This window comes from Harpia harpyja, chromosome 2, assembly GCF_026419915.1.
Source record: "Harpia harpyja isolate bHarHar1 chromosome 2, bHarHar1 primary haplotype, whole genome shotgun sequence".
NCBI classification, from domain to species: domain Eukaryota; kingdom Metazoa; phylum Chordata; class Aves; order Accipitriformes; family Accipitridae; genus Harpia; species Harpia harpyja.
Genome location: NC_068941.1, coordinates 59137268 through 59162389, shown reverse-complemented (window position 1 = coordinate 59162389; position 25122 = coordinate 59137268). Strand labels below are relative to the sequence as shown.

General features: G+C 36.3%; 1 protein-coding gene across 18 annotated transcripts in view; it reads right to left on the bottom strand.

Moving 5' to 3' along the window:
* The window catches only part of CLOCK (clock circadian regulator), a 67133-nt gene that overhangs the window by 20480 nt on the left and 21531 nt on the right, over positions 1–25122 (bottom strand). For 15 of the 18 annotated variants that reach the window (XR_008234121.1, XM_052780039.1, XM_052780026.1 and 12 more), the window contains 9 exons: positions 16282–16396; positions 13748–13838; positions 11938–11997; positions 11372–11520; positions 7172–7263; positions 5600–5689; positions 3979–4099; positions 2712–2825; positions 13–131 (listed from right to left, as the gene is read on the bottom strand). Coding sequence is in view for 17 of the 18 variants with exons in the window: in XM_052780039.1 (XP_052635999.1) it covers positions 13–131; positions 2712–2825; positions 3979–4099; positions 5600–5689; positions 7172–7263; positions 11372–11520; positions 11938–11997; positions 13748–13794 (792 nt within the window). In the remaining variant the exon portion in view is untranslated. Of the gene's footprint in view, positions 1–12; positions 132–2711; positions 2826–3978; positions 4100–5599; positions 5690–7171; positions 7264–11371; positions 11521–11937; positions 11998–13747; positions 13839–15235; positions 15366–16281; positions 16397–22615; positions 22635–25122 lie in introns of those variants that run through there. The other 3 variants (XM_052780030.1, XM_052780029.1, XM_052780040.1) reach the window with 3 other exon arrangements.

The window sequence follows — 25122 nt, the reverse complement described above, 5'->3', positions numbered from 1 at the left end:
ATTTGTACATACCTTGATAAACTGAGGTGTAGCTAATCTAACTGTGGCTACAAAGCAAACTTTGTCTTCATATGAAGGCCGGTGCGATCGCTGAATAGTTCCTTCAAACCCATTGTGCGCTGAGTTGGGAACTGAGGGAAGATCGAGGAGAAGAGGTCAACACAGATTACAATATAAGCATGGAGAAAAATGGCAGTAAAAGCACAAGACAAATGGCCCAATATTTATCTAATGTGGTTTGCTTATACTTTAACATGTATTACAAAAATGCTACAGATATTATATACACATTATGCACAGGAATAGTAGCTGTACAGTAGTAATGGCAACACAACCATGAAGTAACTTTCTCAAAGAACTAAAATTACACTTAATATGATATTATTTAACAAAGCAGTTTTAAGAAACTAATAACAATTCTAATCCTTCTTGGTAACTACTAAAAATGACTGGAATACACCTTCTTCAAAAAAATCTTTAAAATTTCTCTTCTGTATCAGGTTTTGCTAACGTTTTCTTTTGAACTCTGAGGTAGGTATTTCTTTTCTAGGCTTCCATCACATTCAAACGACACAAGCTGAAGACACACTGAGTAACAGAACAATCAAAGGCACAACAATTATGTATGTGAAAGAATCAGGACACCGAGCTGAGAACAAACAAATTCCACTTACTGAATCACAGAGATGGATGGAATCATAAGGGGGCAAAGGATGGACTAGACCTCAAAACAGATTAACCTTATCTTTCATTTCCAGCAGACAGCAATTTAGTTTATCTTCACTAAGCTCTAATGATGGTGACTCCAAAATGCTGTCAGGCTCTTCCAAGCCTAACTGGTTTTAGTTCAGCTCTAGATTAGAACTTCTACTGAAGTTTCTTCATGCAATTTAAGCTTACAGCTCCTTGCTCTTCCCATCAGAAAGAAAATGGGTAATTTCCTTCCTCTTTATCTTATCCCTTCTCCTTTGATCTTCAGAGTTTATCTTGCCTTCTAAGTTATATTTTTTAATTTCTGATTGCTTTCATTGCTCAAGTCTGAACTCTCTCCAGCTGCTTTACTTACTACCAACAAATAGTGTTAAAAAATTGGATGAGGACATATGGGTGCTAAGAATTGCCATGGGATTATTTCATGTGGTTTAGACTATATTTTAGAAAGGCTTTTGTATTTTCACAATTTGGTGATCGATCATGGTGATTTGGTCATGTTCAGTTTACATTCCACAGTAACTCCTTTTTCTAAAGGACTTCTATCTAGCTGACTGTAACCTTTTCCTCTGTTAATATAGTTTGTTTTGTTCTTAGTCAATTTGTATGCTTTTTTCCCCCAAAATAATTTGTTTTCTAAATTTGGGGCTGAATTGTTATCTTGTTTTTAGTGTTCTCGCATAATTTCATGACTGCAAACTACGTTCCATTATTGATAACATTAATGAAAATACTGATCAAATCCAGAAGTCCATTAAAACTTCATTTTGATGGTGAACATTAGTAACCTTTCCAACTAGTTTCTGCAGCTACTCTCCAGCAATTTCAATTAACATGTGCTAGCCTTACATGTTTGTGAGAACAGAACATGATAACTGTCAAAAGCATATTAATAAAGTCCATCATTTATTTGCGCTTCGTCCTCTTATCCACACAGTGTATTACTCTTTGGTAGAGGAAACTGAATTGATTTGATGCTATTTCTACCTGAAAAATCCACAGTGGTTGCTATTCAATTCCTTGCTAGCTTCCTGAAGCTCAAATATAGTTTAATTACTTGTTCTGGAATATTTCTCAATATTGAATTGCAACCAATCGGTCTGCAGTTTCCCAACTTCTCTTTCCAAGACTGGCACCATATTTGGCCTTTTCAGGCTTGTTTCTTGTCTTTCCTATAATAGTACATACCTACATTTGGCACTAAGACTCAACCTTTCCCCATTTTGTGAGAAAAATACTGGTATCCCACAAAACCCCATAGGTTTATTTACAAAATATGTTTTTGATAATATTTTGGGGGGTGATCTTCATGAAGATCTACTACTGACCACACTGCACAACCCATTTATTTGGCTGACCAAATAAACATGCCTCTCAAGTAATTAGTCAGCACAGGCTGGCCAAACAGATTAGAGATGTAGTACAGAGGAATAATATTAGTACATAACTAATAAAAATAACTTCAATGGAAGGGAGAAGGAACTCAGTGCAGAAAACTGTACTGGCCCATCCACTTATCTGAGTGGTAACTCCTGTCAGTGAAAGCACAGAATTGAAATGACAGAGAAACCAACATTTTACTTCCCAGTTCACCGCATAATGAGAACTGCAGGTACTCAGTACCACTGATCTTCAAGTTACTTAGTCACCTGCTAAAGTATGGATTATGCTTAACTAAATTCAGGCTCTTTATTTTAAAGTGTTTGCTTAAATTTCTCTTACATTCTTTTAAAAACATTTTACAACATACTAGTTTCTTTAATTGAAAGCATTAAGCAGAATTACTACATTTTGAATTGAAACGCATGGAGCTGTAATACCTGATAGGCAGTTTTAATTCTTTTTCATTAAAACAATATAGAAGTAATATAACTCTGCTTCAAGCTCTTCTTTTGAAAGAGTGATTTTAGTCCACCATCAAATGCTGCACAATGGTCCCAAGCCTGTTTAGCTGTGAAGCTGCCTAAGTATTCCACTCTAACATCACTGAAATTACTTACCGTTATTCAAACACTTGAAATTTCCTATAAACTTTACATATTCGTATGTAGGTTGCTCTTTTGGATCTATTGTTCCTCGCAGCATATGGCAACAGAATTCTAGTTGATTTTTTGCTGAGAAAAGAATAAACAAATTAATAGCCTACATGCTTGATGAAGCGCACGGGCAACATGAAATGGAAAGCAGGAATAATTAAGCTGCATACTTATTGAGATACTGTAAGTGTTGTGATTACAAATGGCTAGAGCCTCTGCTTTTAACCAGCATGATATTAACTAACCTAAAGAAAAGAACTCCTTTAGAATTCATGGATGAAGGGCCTGAATGCTAATGACATAGAAAACCCCTGAAAACTAGAGCTATTTTAAAGAAGCAGCTGCTCTAAACTTACTAAAGTATGCACTTCCAAATCCCATTAGGCTGCTACGGTTTTATTCTTGCCAACTGCTACAACTGCCTAAATGGAAGCTGTATAAACAAGATGAACATTTCTAATACATGGGTAAGTCATAGAGCAAAATGCAATGCAACACTGAAAATTTTACTCTTCAGGCAGGGGGGGAACACAAAGAAGTGCTTCTGTTCTTCAGAGATCACCCATATGTTTCTGCTTAAATAAGACTGGAAGAAAGGAACTGATTACATGTGATACAAAGCAGATTATTTTTACCACAACTACTGTACTGGTTTCACCTGGGATAGACTTAATTTTCTTTATAGCAGCTCATATGGTGCTGTGTTTTGGATTTGGAACAGCATTGATAACACAGGGATGTTTTAGCTATTGCTGAGCAGTGCTTACATAGTGCAAAGCCTTTTCTGCTTCTCACGCTGCCCCACCAGTGAGTAGGCTGGGGGTGCACAAGAAGCTGGGAGGGGACACAGCTGGGACAGTTGACCTAAGGCATATCCCATACCATACAACATTGTGCTCAGCAGTAAAAGCTGGGGAAAGGAGGAGGAAGGGGGAGACACTTGTGCTTATGGCATTTGTCTTCCCAAGTAACCATTACGCATGATGAAGCTCTGCTTTCCTTTAAATGGCTAAACACCTGCCAGCCAATAAGAAATAGCAAATTTTTAATTCCTTATTTCACTTTGCTTGTGCACATGGGTTTTGCTTTATCTATTAAACTGTCTTTATCTCAACCCACAAGTTTTCTCACTTTTACCTTTCTGATTCTTCCCCATCCCACTGAGGGGAGTGAGCAAGCAGCTGCGTGGTGCTTAGTTGCTTACCAGGGTTAACCCACAATAACTACTTACATTTTAAGTATTCTGGTGTCAATGAATCACTTTCCAGCAGATGAGAAGACAATATTTTATAAATTTCTGAATGTTCCCCCTCTGGGATAAAATTAAATACACTCTGATCCACAAGATCAGACTGAAAGAAAAAGATTTAATAAGCATTAAACTAATGCAAGACATATAATGTCACAAAGCCTACTACTCTAATGTAAAACAATTTCACACTTCAGAAGAACATTACCGACTCAACAAAGCCACCTGCTGGAATACACATGAATATTTTGCAAGGAAAAAATCTCACTTTGATCTGTCTTAATTTTGACACTGCAAACCATTTAATGAAAAACACCATGAACGCACCAGATATACATACACGCTGAAGTACAATGGAGATTGTATTAACCTCCCCAGGATGCAACAATTTAATTAGAAATTATATTAGAGCATTTTAATTAGAAATTATAGGGTGTTGTTCTATGGCACTGTAACCTGTCGGTGGCATCCAAAACATTGAAATGATACCTCGGAACAAAAGACAGCCCCTCCCTACATCATATAGTTTATTATGTTACCAATAAATAATATCCAATTGCAATTGATTTTATGAATACATATTATTAGTTCTGCAACTATATAAACAAAACTGGGAACAACAGAGATGAATGCAATAAAACTGAGCAACTGAACAACTGATTATATGCATAAATGCATTTGATTAAGTATTCAGAGAAGAGGGATCATAGACTGTATGTTTAGAATATATAAACACACCTAAAAGCAAAGAACAAATGTGCCTCTGAGAACTTGGGAAACTCTACTCTTTTAAAAAAAAAAAAAAAAAAAAATCACAATTACCTGTACATTTTTCAAAATTCTCAGGCTGACACCATGCATACCTTAGGGGAATTTGTGTTTTGCAGAATCATTTTTTAAATATGCCACTGCAAGTTTTACAAAATACTCTTATCACAGTAAGATGACTAGCCTTCAACAATAACTTGTCCTTCTCTTCCAGAAAAAAACTGTTTCACTCATCAATTGTTTGCATTTTTGAGCACTAATTTGCCTCATTTCGGAATAACATTATTCACAAGTAACTTTAAAAACTAGAATGTTAAAATTTACCAGTGAGCAATACCACCAAGATTAAGGATGAATGAATGTGGTAAAACCCAAAGTATATACCTAGCTTAAAAAGCAGAACCAGCAGTAATGTATTTCTTATAAGAGTTCTTTGGCAAGAAAGGAGTAAAAAAGTAGTTTAAAGAAACTACAAGGATATAGCTCCTTAGCAATACTCTTGTGACTCATGTAGAGGCTGTGATAGGTGTGAACTCCAAAGGGTCTCCTGCAGTCAACTGTGTTATTTCAGTTGTGTTGAAGAGAAACTGATGCTAGTCTGACACTTCATAATCCTGCCTATCAGAGTGCCGACTGCATTCTGTATTTCCAAAGGAAATGTTTAATATAGGAGACAGACCAGTAGGAAGGACTTGTGCTAAAGAAAAAGCAGAAGTATTAAAACAAAGAATATATCTGTTCTATAATGCTGAAAAGGCTAATGATTAATTAGTACTCATAGCAGAACACCATCCATAGACAAACTGATCTGTTACTGAAAGCAATTTGTACTTACTGGCAAATGTTCAAGTAAGGGAGTTATACTCTCAGACACATATATTATATTTCCATCTGTCATAATTGCTAAAAAAAAACCATCAAGAGCCTGAAATTAAACATAATGGGCAGTTAAATAAAAAGAAACAGAGCATATTAAAAATGTTAAGCTATATTCAACATGGAAAATAATTTAGACCAATTTTAGTTTAGTTTATTATAAAAATGAGAATGCCTTTCACTACTAAAACTTCTTAGTGTTGCTTTTACACTACAAGCATTACAATTGCCATACTGTTCTGTTCTTAAATAATCTGTGGTTTCAGAAGCAAGTCCATATACAGCTAGCCACTGTTTCCCCCCATCTCCCACTCTGCCTGCCTGTTATTTTTAATTCCATCATAATTTTAAACATCAGAAAACTCAGAAAAATGAGTTAGACACAAAAGCAAGAAGACATAGAAAAACTAAGAGAAGAACAATAAAAGAGGTGGTGAAATCAATAAATTTTGGTATTTAAACTCTCAATATTCCCAATCTCAATAAAAGAAACTTGTAGCAAGATTTTATTGAGACTTAAAAACTGTAAGATAGTTCTGACTGCCTTATCTTCCACTTAACTCAAACTTATTTCCACTGAACATAACACAACTATCTTTTAGTTGAATGCTACCAAACATAAAAGCATGACAGAACTGTATTTCTAAATAGGAAATTGTAAGGCTCACGTCTTTGAAAAAAATTGTTATATCATATTGTTCTAGGTTTACAGTCACTAGTTGCAGACACATATTTTGTAAGAGGACTTGAGAAACACCCAAAACAGCTAGAAAAAAGCTTGAAAAACAGAAGCAACTACTTCACTAACTTGTTGGAAAAAATATGCAAATTCACCCCAGAGGATTTTTTAATTTATTTTTTTAAATACAGAAAATGAGAACTTTTTACTTTTTAAATCCGTGCCTCAAAGAAAAGGTTTAACTATGGAATGAAAATAAAAAGTGCTTGTTCATTTGCTTTAATATTTTTCATTTAACTAATATTAGAAATTGTTTCACTAACAAGATACAAATGAATTAGCCTGATTTCCAAGGAAATGATAGCTTATACTGAAAGCTTATTTCTAGTAGTCATCTAACTATTCACATAATCTTCTTTAGCAAAGTAACGCTCACACACCACTTTCGTAAAGTATATTAAGCAAAGAAATGAAACACTTTATTGCTCACGTTACATGGATGTGTTGAGCCTTTTTTATAATTAAGATTTTAATTTATGCATAACTTTATTTAACTAGTACCTTCCTTACATTGATAATTTAAAATATCCACTTTACTTTGACAGTAAATATGTTCATTTGTGGACTTGCTCTGTTGTAATGTTTTACGTAATTGAAAATGCAGTTAAAAGAAAAAACTGGTTTGCATTACACTGCATACATAGGAATTTTGGCTGTTTATCTTAATGAAAACGTATAGTTACAATTAAAATATGAAAATAAAAAGTTATGTCATCAAACTGAAAAACTTCATCATGGAATGACTCCCACTGAGGAAATATTCAACTCCCAGAAAAAACAGAAATAATATACCTCCAACATTAACTGTGTGAACTCTTCATTACTAAGGAATGTCGGTTTCCAGTCCTGTCGAATCTCACTGGCATCTGATTGTGCAGTAATTTCTACAATCAAACATATATACAATATAAGGATTTATACTTCCAAAAGCCGTTACTTTCCCACTAAGCTACGTATACGCAGTAGGAAATAGCAGAAGGTTCTCTAGTCTCTTCTGTTTTTCACTCATTACATATAGATGTTGTTCCTTAAAAAGAAAATGTCTTCTCCCCTATTTCATAATTAGATTTGTCTTCTCTTTCCTTCTACCAGTTTGTGCTACAGTCCTGCCAGACTTCAAGGTAATGCTGAAGTTAATGACAGTAAGTAATGGATTTTGACAATGGAAAAATACTCTTTCCTCTGAAATTATAATAAAATATTTTATTGAGATTGTTGTTTTCAAAGATTTAGAAAGCCAAAATTCCTGATCAGTTTAGGTCATTAAAACGCCTGATCCTCAAGTATCTTGGCCAATCCTGGCACTAAAAATTGTCACTATCCTTCCTCTTCTTCCCACTCTTTTCTGTAGAGAAATAAGGTTATATTAAAAAAAGAGTAGTTTTTCAACAAAGACTGTTAAGAGCTATATGACAGACTCCACTGCAAAATTACTGTCTGATTTGTACACAGAGACAAATTCCGAACAGAGATTCCTGTAGGACTTAAGAGAAATACACAGATTAACTTCCAATACAGAGGTGAGAGAAACAACAGCTAAGCAAAACCAGACCCCAGGTTCTGAAAGCTGATGCTTCCTTATCAACTGAAAACTGAAACAACAAGAAGCAAGACAGCGTAGTACTTCAATTTTCATGAGTAACAAAGGCATTACAGAAGTACTGGTTGTAAGAACAACCTTGAACAAGTAATTGTGAATCAAGTATTTTAGACAAATTGAAAGAACCAAACCATGTCTTTAAGGCTTTTGATTTCTAAAGGACAAGTCTGTACAAAGGCCGTAAGCTAGTTTGTCAGTTCAGATGGCTCAAAGAGCACAGAAAACCCGGAATTGGGTTAAATATGCAAAGGGCTGGAACAGTTCAGAATTTTGGTTCCCACATTGAAGGGGGAAAACTTTACAAAAGAGCTTTAGACTTAACTAAAAGAAGAGTAAACAGCAGCAATGTCATGCAAGAAACTGGCAAGAAGTGGAGAGCTGCAAGGAGATGGGAAAAAAATATCAACAAATAAGACGGACCAGAATTTCCAATGATCAGATCTCACAAAAGACATAAATTGATCAGGCTTTTGCTATCTGTTTTGAAATGGTATCACAAAGCAGCAAGAGTGAGCTGGAGAATAAGGATAATGTAAGTATAGCCGCAAATCCAACTTTTCAGTCACAACAAATGTATTGAACACTGAGGGGTAAGTCAAAGGACACAGAAATAAGTCACTCTGGCTTCTGCAGTAGAAAGGATTTATACTAAATAAAAGCTGAATTTCGTGCCTCTAACAAACCATTCTGAATTGTCTTATCACAAACACAGGTGCTCTTTTACATTTCCCGTAATTAGAACAATAAGTATGATATTGGAAAACAGAGTCAAAGTAACATGGAAAGAACTTGTTTCACTTCGTAACTTCAGAGAAATGCCTAAAAATTTTGGCAGAAGGTTGTATTCAAAGATAAATGGCACTGAGGTCACGTTCCTGAGCTAAATACCAGACATAGAAGCGTAACCAAACTTGCACATTAAACTCCAGTCTTCAAATCCTGGATCTGAAGCAACTCTGCATCAGCACTGAGCATCCTCAAAAAAACTGCCAGCTGGGCCAAGATCTGTAGCATTTATCTGTGGGTTGTATGACTATCAGTCTGCTGGTTGTATGACTATCAGTCTGCTGGTTGTAATTATAAGCAGCAAAATTCTTCAGTATTTCATAATTTTCAAAAATTTCTTGTTTACAAATTCAAAGGAAGATGGTAGGCAGTATTAGCCAAGGAGAAGCTCTCAGTAATATAATTTCAGTGTGTTTAGCTTGCTGTTTTTTCCCAATGAGAAACAGAATCCACACTGGCTAATAACCAGCTCAGATAGTTCATCTGGAGCTGCCCCCAGAGTACCAAGCCTGGCCATTGTGGAAATGGTCCAGAAAGAACCAGAAGCAATGCAGTTAATCAAAACCTGGTGGCTGAACACAGTAGGATTTTCAACAATAAAGCAGCTAATCAGTGCTGAACAATTCATTTATTGCTAGGGTCACTCTGCTTTACTGTAACAGATCCAAGCACCTCAGGAGACAAAATATGCTTCTGACCTTTGCCAACATTTTGTCCAAAATATTTTAATGTAAACCAGTGCAGAGCAGTGCTAGTAAGCGCTGGCAGCCAGAGCTTTAGAGACCTTAATATGGTATGTGCAGTCACACAAAGCTGCACTCTGTCCCACCAGCTGAAGGACAAAAGCACCATGCCCTAAAAAGCATCCATCTCCAGAGCTGCTATTCCCCCCTTTATTCAAAAAAAATTAAAAAAAAAAAAAAAATTTAAAAAATAATCTCAGAAAGCACTTTGAAGAAAAAAGTATGACTGGTGCTGCTGACTGGCTGACACGTGTTCATTCTACACTCTATATTTTACGATAAGAATCATCAATACAAGATAAAGTGATTTTGGAACAGAACCAATTTTCACAAAGGCCTCAGAATCTGCAGAACTTTTACAGAAAAGGAGCCTTCATACCGCTTTTCTTTTTGAGACAAATGTGTCTCAGAGAATTAAAACAGCATAATCAATATTTAATTGGCAAAAAAACCCCAAACCTATGAATTCTCACACAAATTATTCCCCTCTCCCTTTCCATTTTAATTGTTATGTTTACCCTTTTAATGGCACTATTCGGTACACATCTAGTGCACTTGAACCATAACACTAACGGAAGAGACACGCTAGGGCATGGAAAAATATTTATCAGACCTTAAAATACCTTAAATTGACACACATACTGTTGATAAATACATACCTATTCATCCACTCCACAACTTTACTTATTTTATTTTATAACCTTATAGCTGCTTCTTTTGTCCCTACTGCTTTCTAGTTAGTATGCATGCCCAGAAATTACTCGGGGAACTGGGTTAACTAGCAAAAGAGTTCATTTTCCTGAATTTTAATCTTGGTTTTGGCAGCATGAACCACAAGGTGCCATATTAAGAACAAGTGTAGGAGCAGGAACAGGGATTTTTTTATGTACATAAATATCAAACAGCCATAAATAAGTGTACGCTTGGTGGAAGAATTTTTTTGTGACAGAAATAACTATCTGTAATGAACTTCAGTACAACGTATCTGGGTATATCCCACCATCGGCTGATGCAAACAACCAGACAAACAAAACATAGCAAGGATGTTCAAAGACATTCATTGTTTTGACATTTCACATGACAGTTTACAAAATGACACACACTCATTGGCTTATACATCAGTGGGTATGTCTTGAAAATTAGAAAGTTCAGCTAAAAGTATTTGTAGATTTTCTGGGTTTTTTTTCCAGCTAAAAGTAAAAAAGAAAATGCCCATGCTCCTGGTCTGTATGCCCACTACATGTCACCCATTAACGCTGGCTAAAGACCACAATGCCCCATTCTCTTATCAACTTCGTTAAAGCAGCCAGTTGTGTAGATACCCGACACGAAAAGTGGGAGCATTAAGTTCCCCTGGACTAGCTTTTTCAGTGATTTATCTTGCTTTATGTGGACCTTGGAGAGACAAACCAACTGTTCAAACCAGTCTTATCTAAATATCAAAATAAGTACTTCCAGCAAGTACTTCCACTGAAATGAATTGGCAGTTTTCCTCTGAAGCAAAACTTTGACAACTTGTGCCTTATGAAGCAACTATATTCTAAAGGTCTCCATTGGTCCAGAACTAAAAACTTCAAGGTTATTTAAAAAATAAATGCTTCTCTTCATGAAACAGACTTCTTTGACAACTATGGGAAAAAAAAAAAAATTAGTACTAGCTTTTGCAAAGTATTAGCAAAACCATAGTTATATCTCTGCTACCTAAATTATTATCGTAAGAATGTCTTTCCTCAGGAGCTCTTTACATTTTTTTGACAATTTCCTTAAAGAAGCTGCAAAATTGTTAATGTTTTATGTACTAAGTGAATATCGTTTAAAAAATTAAGAATTCACAAATATTTTTTTATTGTTACAAATAATTACCTTTGTGCTTCCGTAAAAAGTCAATGCTCTTCTGCAGTACAGTGGATTTATCCATCTTCCGGGCATTACCTGGAAGCATGGAACCCAGCTCTTTGATAAGTACATTAAACTGATCTCGACGTTTCTTCTCAGACTTGTTTCTAGACACTCTGAAAAACAAAGTAGAAAATGTTTTATAACAACTTTTATATAAACTTTCTTATAATAAGCTGCATACTACTGGCAGGTTCCCGATACAAACAGCCCCTTAAGAATTTCTGCTGTGAGAACTGTCACAAAAACACCTACTGTATATCTCAGACAGCATTTTTGAAGAGTGGCTTCCTTCTTCTCACAGAGGTGTGAAGCTAAGCCTTTGGAATAAAGCACCCTTTTACAAAAATACAAATCATTGAACCACAGTTATAAATACACAACATATCTGAAGAATAACAGTAAAAGAAGTGTTGCTGAGTAATATGGTTATTTATAAAAGAATCACATTTTTATTGTTTAGAAATTACCCTAGTAAGTTTAAGTGTACAAGTATAGGACATTTCTTAGCTTTAAATAACTTAAAAACTTACCTTTTTGCTTTATCTTTGTCATCTTCTTCCACCAGCCCATCAAAAATGCTTCCATCATTTCTGAAAGAAACAAACAGAAATAAATGTTGGAGTGTAAAATTCCTCTCGTGGAGTCCAATCACAATGGGGCGGGGCGGGAACTCATTATTCATCATCTCTGTTACATCAAGAAACCAAGCACTGTTTTACTGTGATGTCTCACAAGGACCATCATCAAAAACCTGAAACTAAGTCTGCTATAAGTTCTCCTTGTAGGACAGTTACTAAAGAGAAAGCAAAAAACCTTAAAATTTCTGACACAACTCAAAGGATTTTCAGACTATTTCTAGTAAGAACTTACAACCCTATGCAAACACTTAATTGAACACTACTTAATTTTGTTTTTCTATCTTCTTGATTATTTGCATTACCTTATCCTTTTGAAAACATGGGAGAGGGCATATATAATTTCTTTTTACTTACTGGCAACTTCTATTCCAATTATTGGAAACATTTAGTAAGAAAGTACATAGTACATAGTAAGCAAGTACATTTTTCTTAAATACTGAAGCACTATTAATGGAAGAGAGCTGAGGAATATGCTATACTTTATCCACATACATAATTTTATAGATAAGCATTAATATCAACGCCAAACAGTAACAGTAATTATTCATTATATTTGCTTTCTCACCAAATATCACATAACTTCTCCTCAGCTTGACAACTGTCCATGTACTGCTAAAGAGGTATTAAAATATCAAAATAAGGACATGTTTTCCTTTGAAGATGCCTCAGTATACTTTACACAACACCTCTGTTTCATTTCCTTTTTTTAAAAAGTCAAGTCAAAACTGTTCTTCTACTTTCCAAAACTGCTGTATAATGGACTTTCACATTTTATTTCACTAACTTCTTCTGTCTGCTTTCAGTCTATTTAGTGCTGTCCACACTGACCTCTGTGTTTCCACCCTTAATTTTTTTATCCTCATGCTTCCTTCCCTTAGGGCAAGTAACCGTCTTTCTAAAAAGCTTACCTCATCTCTCTGATTTATAACTGATAAAGGATCAAGCAATTGTACATTACAATAAGCAGTGATGTTAGGAAGTAATTATTTTGTATGCTACTACATAAACATAAAGCTTTTAAACGGAATTCATATATTCAAAAGGCTTAAGTGTCAGTGAAACGCCACAAAACTTTACTAAAAGAACTGACAAGTCAGACAAGCATTTTAGAAGTTTTACCCTTTGCTTTTATTGTTATTTATTTCAATCAGGTTTAACTTTTGGTAAGTTTGATGCAAGTTTCATTTCCTGAAGTCTCAAAAATGGTAATACACAGAATATTAAGGACAGATGTTCACCTAAGCTGCTAAGAAAGTGCAGCTCAAGGACTCAAGTAGAAAACATGTCTCAGCTATTACTTTTCCCTTGAAATAGGTTAGCAGGTCACTTTACTTATCATCTGCAGCATCACTAATCATTTAAATGTATTTGTTTTCCTTAATCAAATATTGAAGTACTAAAAAAAAAAAAAATTCAAGTAAACATTAAAAATCAGCTCAACTTGCACACATGCTGTTCCATGGCTGAAAACAAGTAATACATTTTAAGATTAATCTCAAAGAATAAAAATCACTATTTCCAATGACTATAAAACAACACATCTAACAACTACCAAAATAGCTTTGTCAAAATTAGCCCCAAACTCACTCCTTTTATTTTTTGCATAAATTAATATTCTCTATATATTAACCATAAGAAAAAGATTATTAAAGAAAGCATTGACTAGTAAGTGTCCCAAAACTCTCAGTATCTATTAACATACCTGTCTGCAATGGAGCTCATTTTATGGGTGCTTATGGTAAAAAACATAACATATCACACTTTAGTCTTGTGGTAGACATTTGTACGTTTGCCTATAAGAGAAGAAAAAATATCAAAATGTGATTCTGGAGGAACAAACATGTTCTTCATTAGAGCATACTGAAGTTTTAATTTGCTCTATAAGCTGCTCTTTATCTTCCTCTCTCTGCCAACCTTCTGCTCTACCCTCTTACCGTCTCTAATGCAGTCTCCACTGCCATCACAACCTGGACTTTAATATCTCATTTTACATGACAGAGAGTTCAAAAGAACATTGTTTTATTAAATGCCACAGTAAGTCCGGACTAAACCAATACAAACCTTTTTCTGACCTGGAATTCAGATATAGCGTTTCATTTTTATTTTAACATTTACCTAAAAGACTCTCATAATTTTGAAGGTTGAACAGATGTAAAATACACTCCTCAGTAGTAATACATTCTATTTAGAAACTGTGCAAAGAGAAAGCATTTGGGATATAGTATTTTACAGCTATCGTTTATTTCTTACTCTGTTTTTTTCTTGAGCACATTGTTACAATAGACATGTGAAATGATAACAATAAGATACCCAGTAGAATGTGATCTCCATACTGTGAGAAAGTTAGTTAACCTGGCCATTTCTTAAAGCAGTCACTTATTCATTACAAAGTTTCAGCAGGAAGTTCTTGGTTTTCCAGCTGCACACATGATTTTGAATAAAGAATGTGAATGAAATATTAATAGTGAGAGAAGGAATATAAAATTAAAATAAGTATATAATTCAACAAGTACCTACTTTTAGGTACCCAAAAATTACAAAATTACAGGTGCTAGTGAAAGTCAAACATAAACTGATACAATTAAACCGTTTTCTTTGATACAGAAAAGTCAGTTGTCAGAGGCAGCTCAAATGGAGCAGCAAAATTGTAACATCATCAGTGATTAAGGAACAACTGCATGCAGCAAGAAGTTTTATATTAGTTAAACTTGCATATCTTTAGGAATTTTTACTATGTTACAAACTTCATAGTAAAAACGTATTACATTTATTTCAAAGGAGCTGGTTTAGTCACTTCAGTGACTCATAGTTTCTGGGAAGGAAGGATTTGTTTGTTTCTGAGAGTGCCAAATCCAGTGGAACTTGCAGTGTTAATACCACAAGAAATATGGCAGCAACTCCATGATCCAGACAGTCTGCAAAATGTTCCAGGAAAATCTTATCCCAGTTTTTTAATATATGGGGAAACTGAGGAAGAAAGCTTATGTTTCAACCAAACTGCCTCAGAGTCTACAACAGCTACATACTATGCAGGTTTGCTTCACAAGACTAGTATTTTTCCCCACAAAGTTTCATAACTTGAGTGCAGGAGGAAAGTAAGTGGGAGAGCTGTGCTGCAGCACAATCTCTTTCAAGGTACATCACAAGGTGTGCATGTGGTTTTGCCCAAATGCCCCATGAGTCCTCTTACCTACTTCTTCAGTTAATACAGCCCAACTTCGTCTTGCCTTTATTCTCCAAAATCTAGTGCTCTGAAGACACACTGGAAGCAAACCATTCCTTCACTCCAATTCTTCAAAATAACAATTGCACTGGCCATACTGACAAATTAAATTCCCCAAATTAGTTGGCCAAGTTTTATAAAGTAATGGAGTTGCACTATTCGAAAACCAGCTAGAAATAGCCCAAGTAAATTTTGAAGAAATGTTTGACTTTTGGTCAAAAGCATGCAACAACAGACAAGTTGCTCAGCAGTAAAAGCAAACTACCATCGCTGGCATGGAATTAAGTTTAAAATAAAGACACCAATTAGAAACTTGATTTCATTTAGCTTGCATAGTATGCACTAACACAGGCATGCACTAATTACACTTTTAGCCCTGTGTTAGTTTTTAAACAAATGTGGAACCTAAGATTATAGGGATCAAGAGTAATACAAAATTCTGTAGGACAAATGATATATTATTCCCCTAATCTGCAGAAGAAAAATATATGTACAGCTAAATACAGAAAACTCTCACCTGTGACATAAATGACATCTTCATTATGCAGACTCAGAATTTAAAAGTCATTATTTCACTTTAACAAAGCACTCAATTTCTAGAATTCAACAAAATCATTCACTTGTTACAGTAGACAGATCCTACACCAGAACTGGCAACTTAGTTTTGGTATCCAAGACAAATACTTAAAAGAACATAAAGGCTACAGGAAATGCACCTGTAGTACATTTGCTTCTCACTTTTCAAGGTCTGACCCTTCTGTCTTTGCATCCAAATTCGCAAAAGGCTGAACATTCTCAGCGCTTCTACGTGCCAATGGATAAGACTGCAGAAATAATTCCAATGAAACCAGTCAAGTTTAAAGCAAACTACAGAAATCAAGGACTATGTCTAAGATTCAAATTCAGTTGTGTTCTGGAGAACAAAAGACACTACTTAACACTGCTACTCAGCCCTTCAGTGTTGATAATTAAAAGCCATAGGAACCTTATTAATTATAAGAATATAATTTTACCTTTTAGACTTTGGAACTTGTTAAAGTGTGAGGTTTAGGGATGAAACCTGGTTCCTTTGAAGAACAATGTCAAGTTAGATGTATCCTCCTCTGCAGAAAAGCATTAAATTCTGAACTGTAAAAAAATGAAAAAGGAGAGTTTTTAAATCAATGAGTTTTGAAATGATCACTTATTTGTTTTTTTTAAATAAAAGAGAAGTAATCATTCCAACAAGAATAATTTATAAATGCCATATTCTGCTTATTAAAAATATCCCAAGTATTTTACTATCCAAATTCACCTTGCTTCAAAGCTCTTCTCCTTGATAAGCAGGATATTCTGACACAATTTCATCTCTGCTTTAAGCTATGACTTTATGCCTATCTTTAATCTTGATGTCATTTTTATTTTTGAACTCCGTATCAACCACATCATCTACATCTTCACTTCCACTTGCTACCTACAAAGTATATCTTTATACCACTATTTAAACACCTTTTCTGCTAAAACTCTTACCTGGGCCTCTCCTGGCTTTCTCAGATATGTCTTCTCCTCTTCAAGTCTCCAAAATTGCCACTCTCAGGACTCCAGAATGTGTAGAATGCTGCTGCTGACAACTAGCAAAGTTGCCCAGCTGCATTATTGCTACTGCCTCAGACAGACCCCTTCTTTCAAAACCCACTTCAAAAACACTTTCAAGAATGTATTCCAAACTTACCTCACAAATGCTCTTCCATAAAAAACCTCAGCACCAGTAGAAGAGATCACCAACTTCCAGTCTCTTTACACCATTACATTTCATTTATACAGTTTCTTCCCTTGAACCATGCTACTTTCCACATTTTTAAGTTACATGAAATCAGTTTTTTCTCTCATCTTTATCCTGTTTCTATCTGCCTTGCTTACTGTTCTGTCCTAGGTTCAGCTGGGATAGAGTTAACTGTCTTCCTAGTAGCTGGTACGGTGCTATGTTTTGAGTTCAGTATGTGAAGAATGTTGATAACACTGATGTTTTCAGTTGTTGCTAAGTAGTGTTTAGACTAAAGTCAAGGATTTTTCAGCTTCTCATGCCCAGCCAGCGAGAAAGCTGGAGGGGCACAAGAAGTTGGCAAAGGACAGAGCCAGGGCAGCTGACCCAAACTGGCCAATGGTGTATTCCATACCATGTGACGTCACATCTAGTATAGGAACTGGGGAGTGGGGGAGGGGAATCGCCGCTCGGGGACTGGCGGGGTGTTGGTTGGCGGGTGGTGAGCAATTGCACTGCGCATCATTTGTACATTCCAATCCTTTTATTATTGCTGTTGTCATTTTATTAGTGTTATTATCATTATTAGTTTCTTCTTTTCTGTTCTATTAAACCGTTCTTATCTCAACCCATGAGTTTTATTTCTTTTCCCGATTTTCTCCCCCATCCCACTGGGGGGGGGGGGGGGAAGGTGAGTGAGCAGCTGCGTGGTGCTTAGTTGCTAGCTGGGGTTAAACCACAACATCTTCTTAAAATAAAATGTATTCACTCTACAATGTACTTGTACCACTTCCGAAAAATTTTATTTTAAGGCATATTAAATTCTAAAAAGGAAGCTGGGATCTAAAAACTAAGCTTATGCTACTCTTAAATTCATTAATGGATTTTATGGAAGACACCAGAATTATCTCTTATTTGATTAGAAAACTTAAGTTTCTCCTTCCCCTGCACCTAACAGAGGCTCTTAAGTGGTTAAAATACAGATGCAAATATTAACATAGGAAATTAAAGCACAGCAGAACAATCTGCCAACAGGAGAAAAATAATTACAGCATGATTCAATGAAGCCACTTGTTCTTTTCTGGCCAAATAACCTGCTGGCCCATTGACCTACTTTTTTAGGTGCTTACAGCCTCCTCTCCTATTCTGTTTTGTTCCATTTGACAAGTGCAAACATTAATAGTGACAAAGAGTCCCATGGAAGTCTAGGTTACAGAGACTGCAACATGAAACCTGTGTTTTTAAACCGCTTGGGAGTCAAACAACTCTGCCAACTCTCACCCAGCTCCTAACAGAGTTCTGATGAGCTCTGCAGTATGTAGAGGTGTATTTTTTTTTAAATCACAATTAAACACTTAAGACAAACACCACAGGACTTAAGCACAGAACCATATTTGATAATGTCTAGAACAGAATTCAAAAAGAAAGAAGGTTTTGAGGATATTTCAAAAAGGAATTTTAAGATGAGGAGGAAAGGAATATGTTTATGTCATAAATGAACATAAGCAAGCTTAAACCAGACCAAAAGGAAAGCTAATCACAGTGGAAAAGCTTTTCTAACCAAAACCACATAGATCTCTTAAGTCAGTAGAAATGGCATGCGTGTGAAAGCCAGCAGAAAGGTTGACGCCTACACGCCAGCATTGTCAGCCACAAGCGTTCAAAGTCATGGGTCTGTCTCTACAATTCATGAGGATTTTTTTAAATACAATGAATTATGCGTATCTGTCTCCAAATACTACGTCCTTTGTACACATTCAGTGCATGTTTCCAAACTTTTCTGCAACCAAGAAGGCTAGAAGCTTACTATCTTTAAGAAAGCTGAGGTCCTCAATCAAAAACCTTAGCTGCTGCCATGGATATACAAACTATTAATACACAACATTGCTCAATCTGTAGCAAAAATCACAAAAACTAGCAACACTGCAACTTCTGCACTATGCTGACTTATCAGTCATGGAGAGGCACTAAGTTACTGGGTGCCAAGTTATCACTTGGCCAAAGAAACAAGGTTCTGAATAAGTCATAGGGTAAAAAGCCACATTCCAACCTAAGGTAATAGTGAAAAGTTCACATCATCTGATAAAAAATTCCATGTTTTAGACTGAAAGAATTTCAGTAACTTCAGTCCAATTTTATCGCCAATACTGGTATGCACGTTGGCGATACTAAATCTTAGAGACATTCAAAGATTGAACAAACTGTGAAATTACACTACAGTCTTGCTCATGACAGACATTCTGTCAGGATTGGACTGAAAAATGGATGGGACAATAGTCAATGCGTTGCCTGTATTTAATTTTGTACATAGTCAGTGACTGAAACCTCTCTGTCTTTAGCACCTCACCTTAACAGTAACATTGCTAAATATTTTTGAGGAAGAACCACTATTGCCCTTATATTGTAAAAAAGATTTTTATATAAATGTCTTGATTTTATAAGTAATAGTTTCATGACTTTACAGATTACAGTCCTCAGACAGAATTGATGTGAGGTGACATGTATTATTAAGACAAATAATTTCACCCAGGAAATACCACAGGAAAAATACAGGAAACAATACAGTTTTCCAACACTACAGTTTCTTCAAACAGAAATAGATTAACTTCTTTAATACAACCTGATCTCTGTGCCATAATCCTACTTTGCCAGGGGAACAAACTAGTTATTATAATCACTGAGGATAAGCTTTAGGGAAGATCTTGTTTAAAGAATCAAAATCACAGCACACCAGTCTGCACTTCCATGGCACCTGATGCCCCAGCAGAGCTCTAACACTAGTTACATACCAGGGTAAGCAAGCCAAGGAGCAGAAAAATCACACTGTGAGCAAACAGCTGAGCCAGAACCTGACTCCCAACGTCAGCACAGCACCAAAAGCCCTATTCATTATACAGATTCTGAGGATAATTATAAACCTTTCTGATATCTTTTCTAGGAGCAAAGAAACATTTGCTTATGGTAACTTGGATTATGAACTTCTGGGGTTTTATTCTACTGGGACATTACACCATAATGGGCAAGCAGAGATCCATCCATTATCTCATGCCCAGAACAGCGCATCACTATCACTCATGTTTTCCATTTCACTCTTTGCTTCATCAGTTTACCTCCAGCCTAACCATTTTTCTCTTTAGCTTTTTCTTTTTCAGAGGTAGGGTAGAGGGGAAGAGAAGGGGAAGAATTTGCTTGGTTCACCTCCTCCCTAGTAACCATAGACTTTTGTGGAGAGCAAGAGATCTTTAGACCATAACCTGCTCTCTAATCAGATATAGTTTGGCCTAATAGAACAAGCTACCCAGGATTCGAGATACTTGCTCCTTTGCTTGCAATGGTATACACACCAAGAGAAAGCAAATTGACTGATTGGTCCCTTCTCACTAATCAAGGGCTATCTTTTAAAATACTACGCTTTTAAAACTGACATATGTCTCTCATTTTCTACCTCAAAATAAAAAAAAAAATCAAAACAAAACCATCACAAGATCGGGCTGAAGGGAATTTCAAGAAATGCTGTCCAAACTTTGCAGCTGAAAAGGTTATTCTAGCAGCTAGGAATAGTCATATATTGCAAACTTCTCTCCACCATGTCAACAAATCAACTGTAATCTTGGTCTGTACTTGTGCAGAAGAGCTGACACATCCCAGAAATGTCATTTTCTGTAGATCAACATGCTCTAACAGCAGGTGTGTATCTTCACCTGCTTCACAGGAAAACAGAGTAGGAGAGGGCTGCTCCTAGCACAGACATCCACACAACTTGATCCCAGATGGGCTTTTAATAGGAAAATTTGTGAGTGGGCACAAGTAGCCTGCTCTGACAGAGTGGCTTGCTTAGATCCATTACCTTTGCAGGGAGCGGACAAGGACACATCTGTGTGCAATATAATGAAGAAAGGGCAGTAGGACAGATGACAGGTGGTGTGGGTTGCCACTATCAAAGTAACTCCTCCAGTCTCAAGTCTGTTCCTGAGGGACTTTTAGGAAAGAGGATAAGTCCAAGCAGACTATAGGAGAGATGAACTGCCTACTAGGAGGCCTGTTGTGGTAGTGGTTGGAGATATCACAGATTTAGTGGCACCTGAAAGAGTGCATACTATTTGCCCACAGACCTATTTGTACAAGTCCAAACAAACAGCAGCAGCTAGAAGAGCCTACAGGTCACGAGTAGGAGACAACACAGCAACCATGGAGGTAAAAAGAGGTTAAGTTTTTAGAAATGGTTTGTCACACAGATGTGTCCTTGTCTACTCCCTACAAAGGTAATGGACCTAAGCAACCTGCTCTGACAAGTCTGGCTAAAAGTCACTGTAAATAATATCCTCATAGAAACATGGACGATGAGGATTAGAGGAAAAAGCAATTCTCTCCTGCATTCTTCATGTACTAGACTGTCCTGCCATTGGGAGAGAACTTTGCTCCCTAACTTGGGACTGAATCCAGTTTGCAATTTCCATCTCTCTAGCTCATGGTTAAAGAAAACACTGCTGCCCACCACTCCTCTGTTCCAGATCATTTGGGCTCACCTCTGCTTGACCAGCTGTTCTGGTGCCACTCTTCCACTCTTCTCTGGAGCCTGCATCTCCTTCCCCTTCCTCACCATAGAGATGGGCCCACAGCTCCCTCCCCAATACAGTGCAGCTCTCTAATCTTGGTTTAGACTGCAATGAAGGTATGTGCAAGAAGCTCAGTCTCTTCGCCTGGGCTACATTCAAGCCTGGCCCATGCCTGGCCACGTACCCCACTAATCTGGCTGATTTGACTTCTCAACTCATCCTCAGACCTGCCTCCTCACCAGGAACTTGCTGGTGATCTGAGCTCTTGCCTGAGCCTGGCTGCCCTCCCCTGGGAGCAGCCTGCCCCTCCAGCTCCCTGGGAGTGACCAGGAAAGCACTCAGCAGGTTGTCAGGTTTGTAATAACTGGTCCTTGGCTGTGGGGTGCTGAAGCACTAACCAGGCTTTTTTCCCATCCATCCCCTTCCAGGCTGCCTGTATTTTCTTTGCCTTATAGGATCCAAATTAACTACATTTGGAGATACCTGAAGTGTTGTTTACATGCCCCCTTCAAATTATTAACAAATATATTAAAAGAAAGTGATTATAATACTGATTTTCAGAGTTTGTCAGTGAACACGCTCCCTGTCCCAGAAAATCACAAAGGATAATCAAAAAATAGTACAAACCTAACTAAGTTTGTAAGTTAAATTTGAAAGGCAGTGTTTAATGACCTGGCCGTCAGAAACAATTGCTATTCTTCTGTATTCTCATTTAAAATACTTTCTTAGTCCTTTGTATTTACAGTTCCTTACTGGAGATCCCCCTCCTTCAATAACAAAGCCGTAAGTGTGGCAGAAATAATGCTTGTAAATCCTGTGCAACTAGTCTGTACAAGAGAAAGACTGTGGCTACACATTACGATTCCATTTGCACCCATTTTTATAAGCCTCCACCCTGCTTCTTGCCACCCTTCATTGGCTCTCACTGGAGGTCCGCACCCCTTTAGCTCTGGCCACACACTGAAGCAGATTTGTGAAATGTGTCTAAAATAACCCACATATCACACAGTTTTAAATACAATCTTTATTATCTTGTGTGGCTTCAAGCACCTTTGAAAATTGGCACAGCTGAGAAACAGTACCCCTCTACAAAAAGGAGCAGGAACCTCTTAAGTACATCTGCCACTGCTGGATCTGTAACAGTGAACCATGGGTTAGACTTAAGAGCATGCGTTGTGTTTGCACATCTAAAATACAATTTAGCTCATAATCAAGCCTGGCTGAAAAACACAGCTACTGCCTCCTGAAATGGTGCTTAACAAAAAACCCAGTACTTCACAACATGAGTTTTAATCAAGAGAAGCTAACCGGTTAGTGTTACAATTCAAAACCGAAAATCTTCACCTCTCTGTAAATCTCCATTTCCTTTAATGGGATTCTGGGCAGAAACAACCTGCTGCCAGCCAGCTCAAGAACAGATTCTAAATTAACACTCACCATGCTGTGGAAAAAGTGTTGTAGATGGTGTAAAATCTGGAGAGTCTGCTATTCTCTCTCAGGAGGCATCTAAACTTGTTATATTTTACAATGAACAAATAAAATCCCAGCTTCCTTCTTTCAGCCTCTTAAATGGAACTGAGAGGGTAGGCAATTGACAGGGGTTTTTTCAGAAGTTCAAAGGGGAAAAAATACCACACACACATGCTCAAAAATTTAAATTCCCACTGAATATTACTAATTATCCCAGAAAATTATCTGCTACATACAAAATAATGATTTTCTACAGAATAAAGTTACCAGAAAAAAAAAAAGTTGCTCACTTGACGATTTCTCAGTATTAACAGAAATTTAAGGAAAAACTTTAAAATAGGGTACCAAGATACCTATCCTGGAGTTAACAACACTTTGAAATGATTCATCCAATTACAAATGGGCATATTTATCAAACAGAGGATTAGCAATTTTAAAAGTTTTGTATCAGGTACAGATGTTAGTTTAAACAACAATTTGTCTAAAATGGTTTGCCATTATTTTCCTCAGAGGATAAATACCAAGAATACTAATAAATCTAACCAAAGGGGAAAAATGTATCAAACACTTTATTCCTACACTGGAAAATATACAAGAAAATTTACCAAGAAATGAGACAGATCAAAGTGTTAAATATTGTTTTTCCTCTACCCCAGTAGTAAGAGGGAAGAATGTATAGATATAGAAAGTAAACTAATTTTTGAAAACTGTCCTGGAAAAAATTAATTATCAAATTCAACAGACATAATCAGTACACATTCAAAGCAAGATAATGCCAAGTAAATTCTTCTTCCATTGCATAAAAAATTTCTGTTTGGTGTTGATATAAACTCATGTTTAAATTTAGAAAATGAGACTTTATAATTATCATTATTGCAGCAACACTCAGCTATCCACTACAATTAATCTTGCAGAAAAACATGAACATGAGCACCTTATCTGTCAGACTTTTAGTATGCATGTGTGTGTTGTAAGGTGGGAAAGGTAGCTAAAAAGCAGTTTTTGAAATTCACACAAATGAATCTTTCCAGAATTCTATCCTAGACCAGAAAAATCTACCCAAAGAAGATTTATTAGCTTTTATATCCAAATGAACACTTATACTTCTTACATAAAGAGTACTAACTAATCTGTAAACACCTTCAGTCAAAATTTCTTGTTCTGTTCTCACTATTGCATTATAAAATCTTCAGAAATCCAAGACAACAGATGGGCAAGAGGGTCAGTAAGAAGTTAAGTTATGCAAGTTATTTCTGCACCCAATGCCTTTACAGTCTATTTAGGAGAAATTTTAAGCATATAGCTATGAGTCATAAAACCAGTCTTGCTTGATTTATAATTCACCTTACCTTTTAAGGGACAACCAACTATTTCATATCAACAACTTATTCCTTTAAGATACCATTATCTAGCACATCCAGAAACTTCTTAACACTTCTTAGTTATGCACACACTAAAACCAGGTGGAGGGCCAGAGGGAAAGCAGCATGCCATGCCAGGCAACTCAATGAAATGAACTCAATTTTTGTTGGTGGGGGTTTTTTTTGTTTTTTTTTTTAAACAGGAGACAAAGACATTCCTAACTCATGGACAGGGTACTCACCTAGAATGTGGGGGAAACAGACTAAAGTATTTCCTCTCAATCAGTCCGCAGATGAAGAATTACCACACATAAGATAGCAAGACCAATGTATACATAGACCATGCAGGTAACTACATAGCTACAGATAACTAGGCACTTCACACCCTAACAGTTAATTTATATTTGTAGGCACTTTTACCAAATGCCTTGGTCAAGACAAATGTTTTCATAGTGTTAGCCTTTGATCATTACTTTGACCACTCATTTCCACACCTATATTAAATTCCCTCTCTTCTGCTAGCATTAGTATCTGTGATCACACAGTCAACACAGCCTAAAAGTGGCCCAGCCTAAAACTAACCCAAATACTGTTTCATTCAGCTAAATCAACTACATTTGTTTCACCATATGGCTGCTCAAAAACTGTGTTGGCACAGGGGAAGGGGAAGCAGTGAATCACCAGGTTAGACATCTTTTGGCAACAATGCCATTTCATGCTGACCTA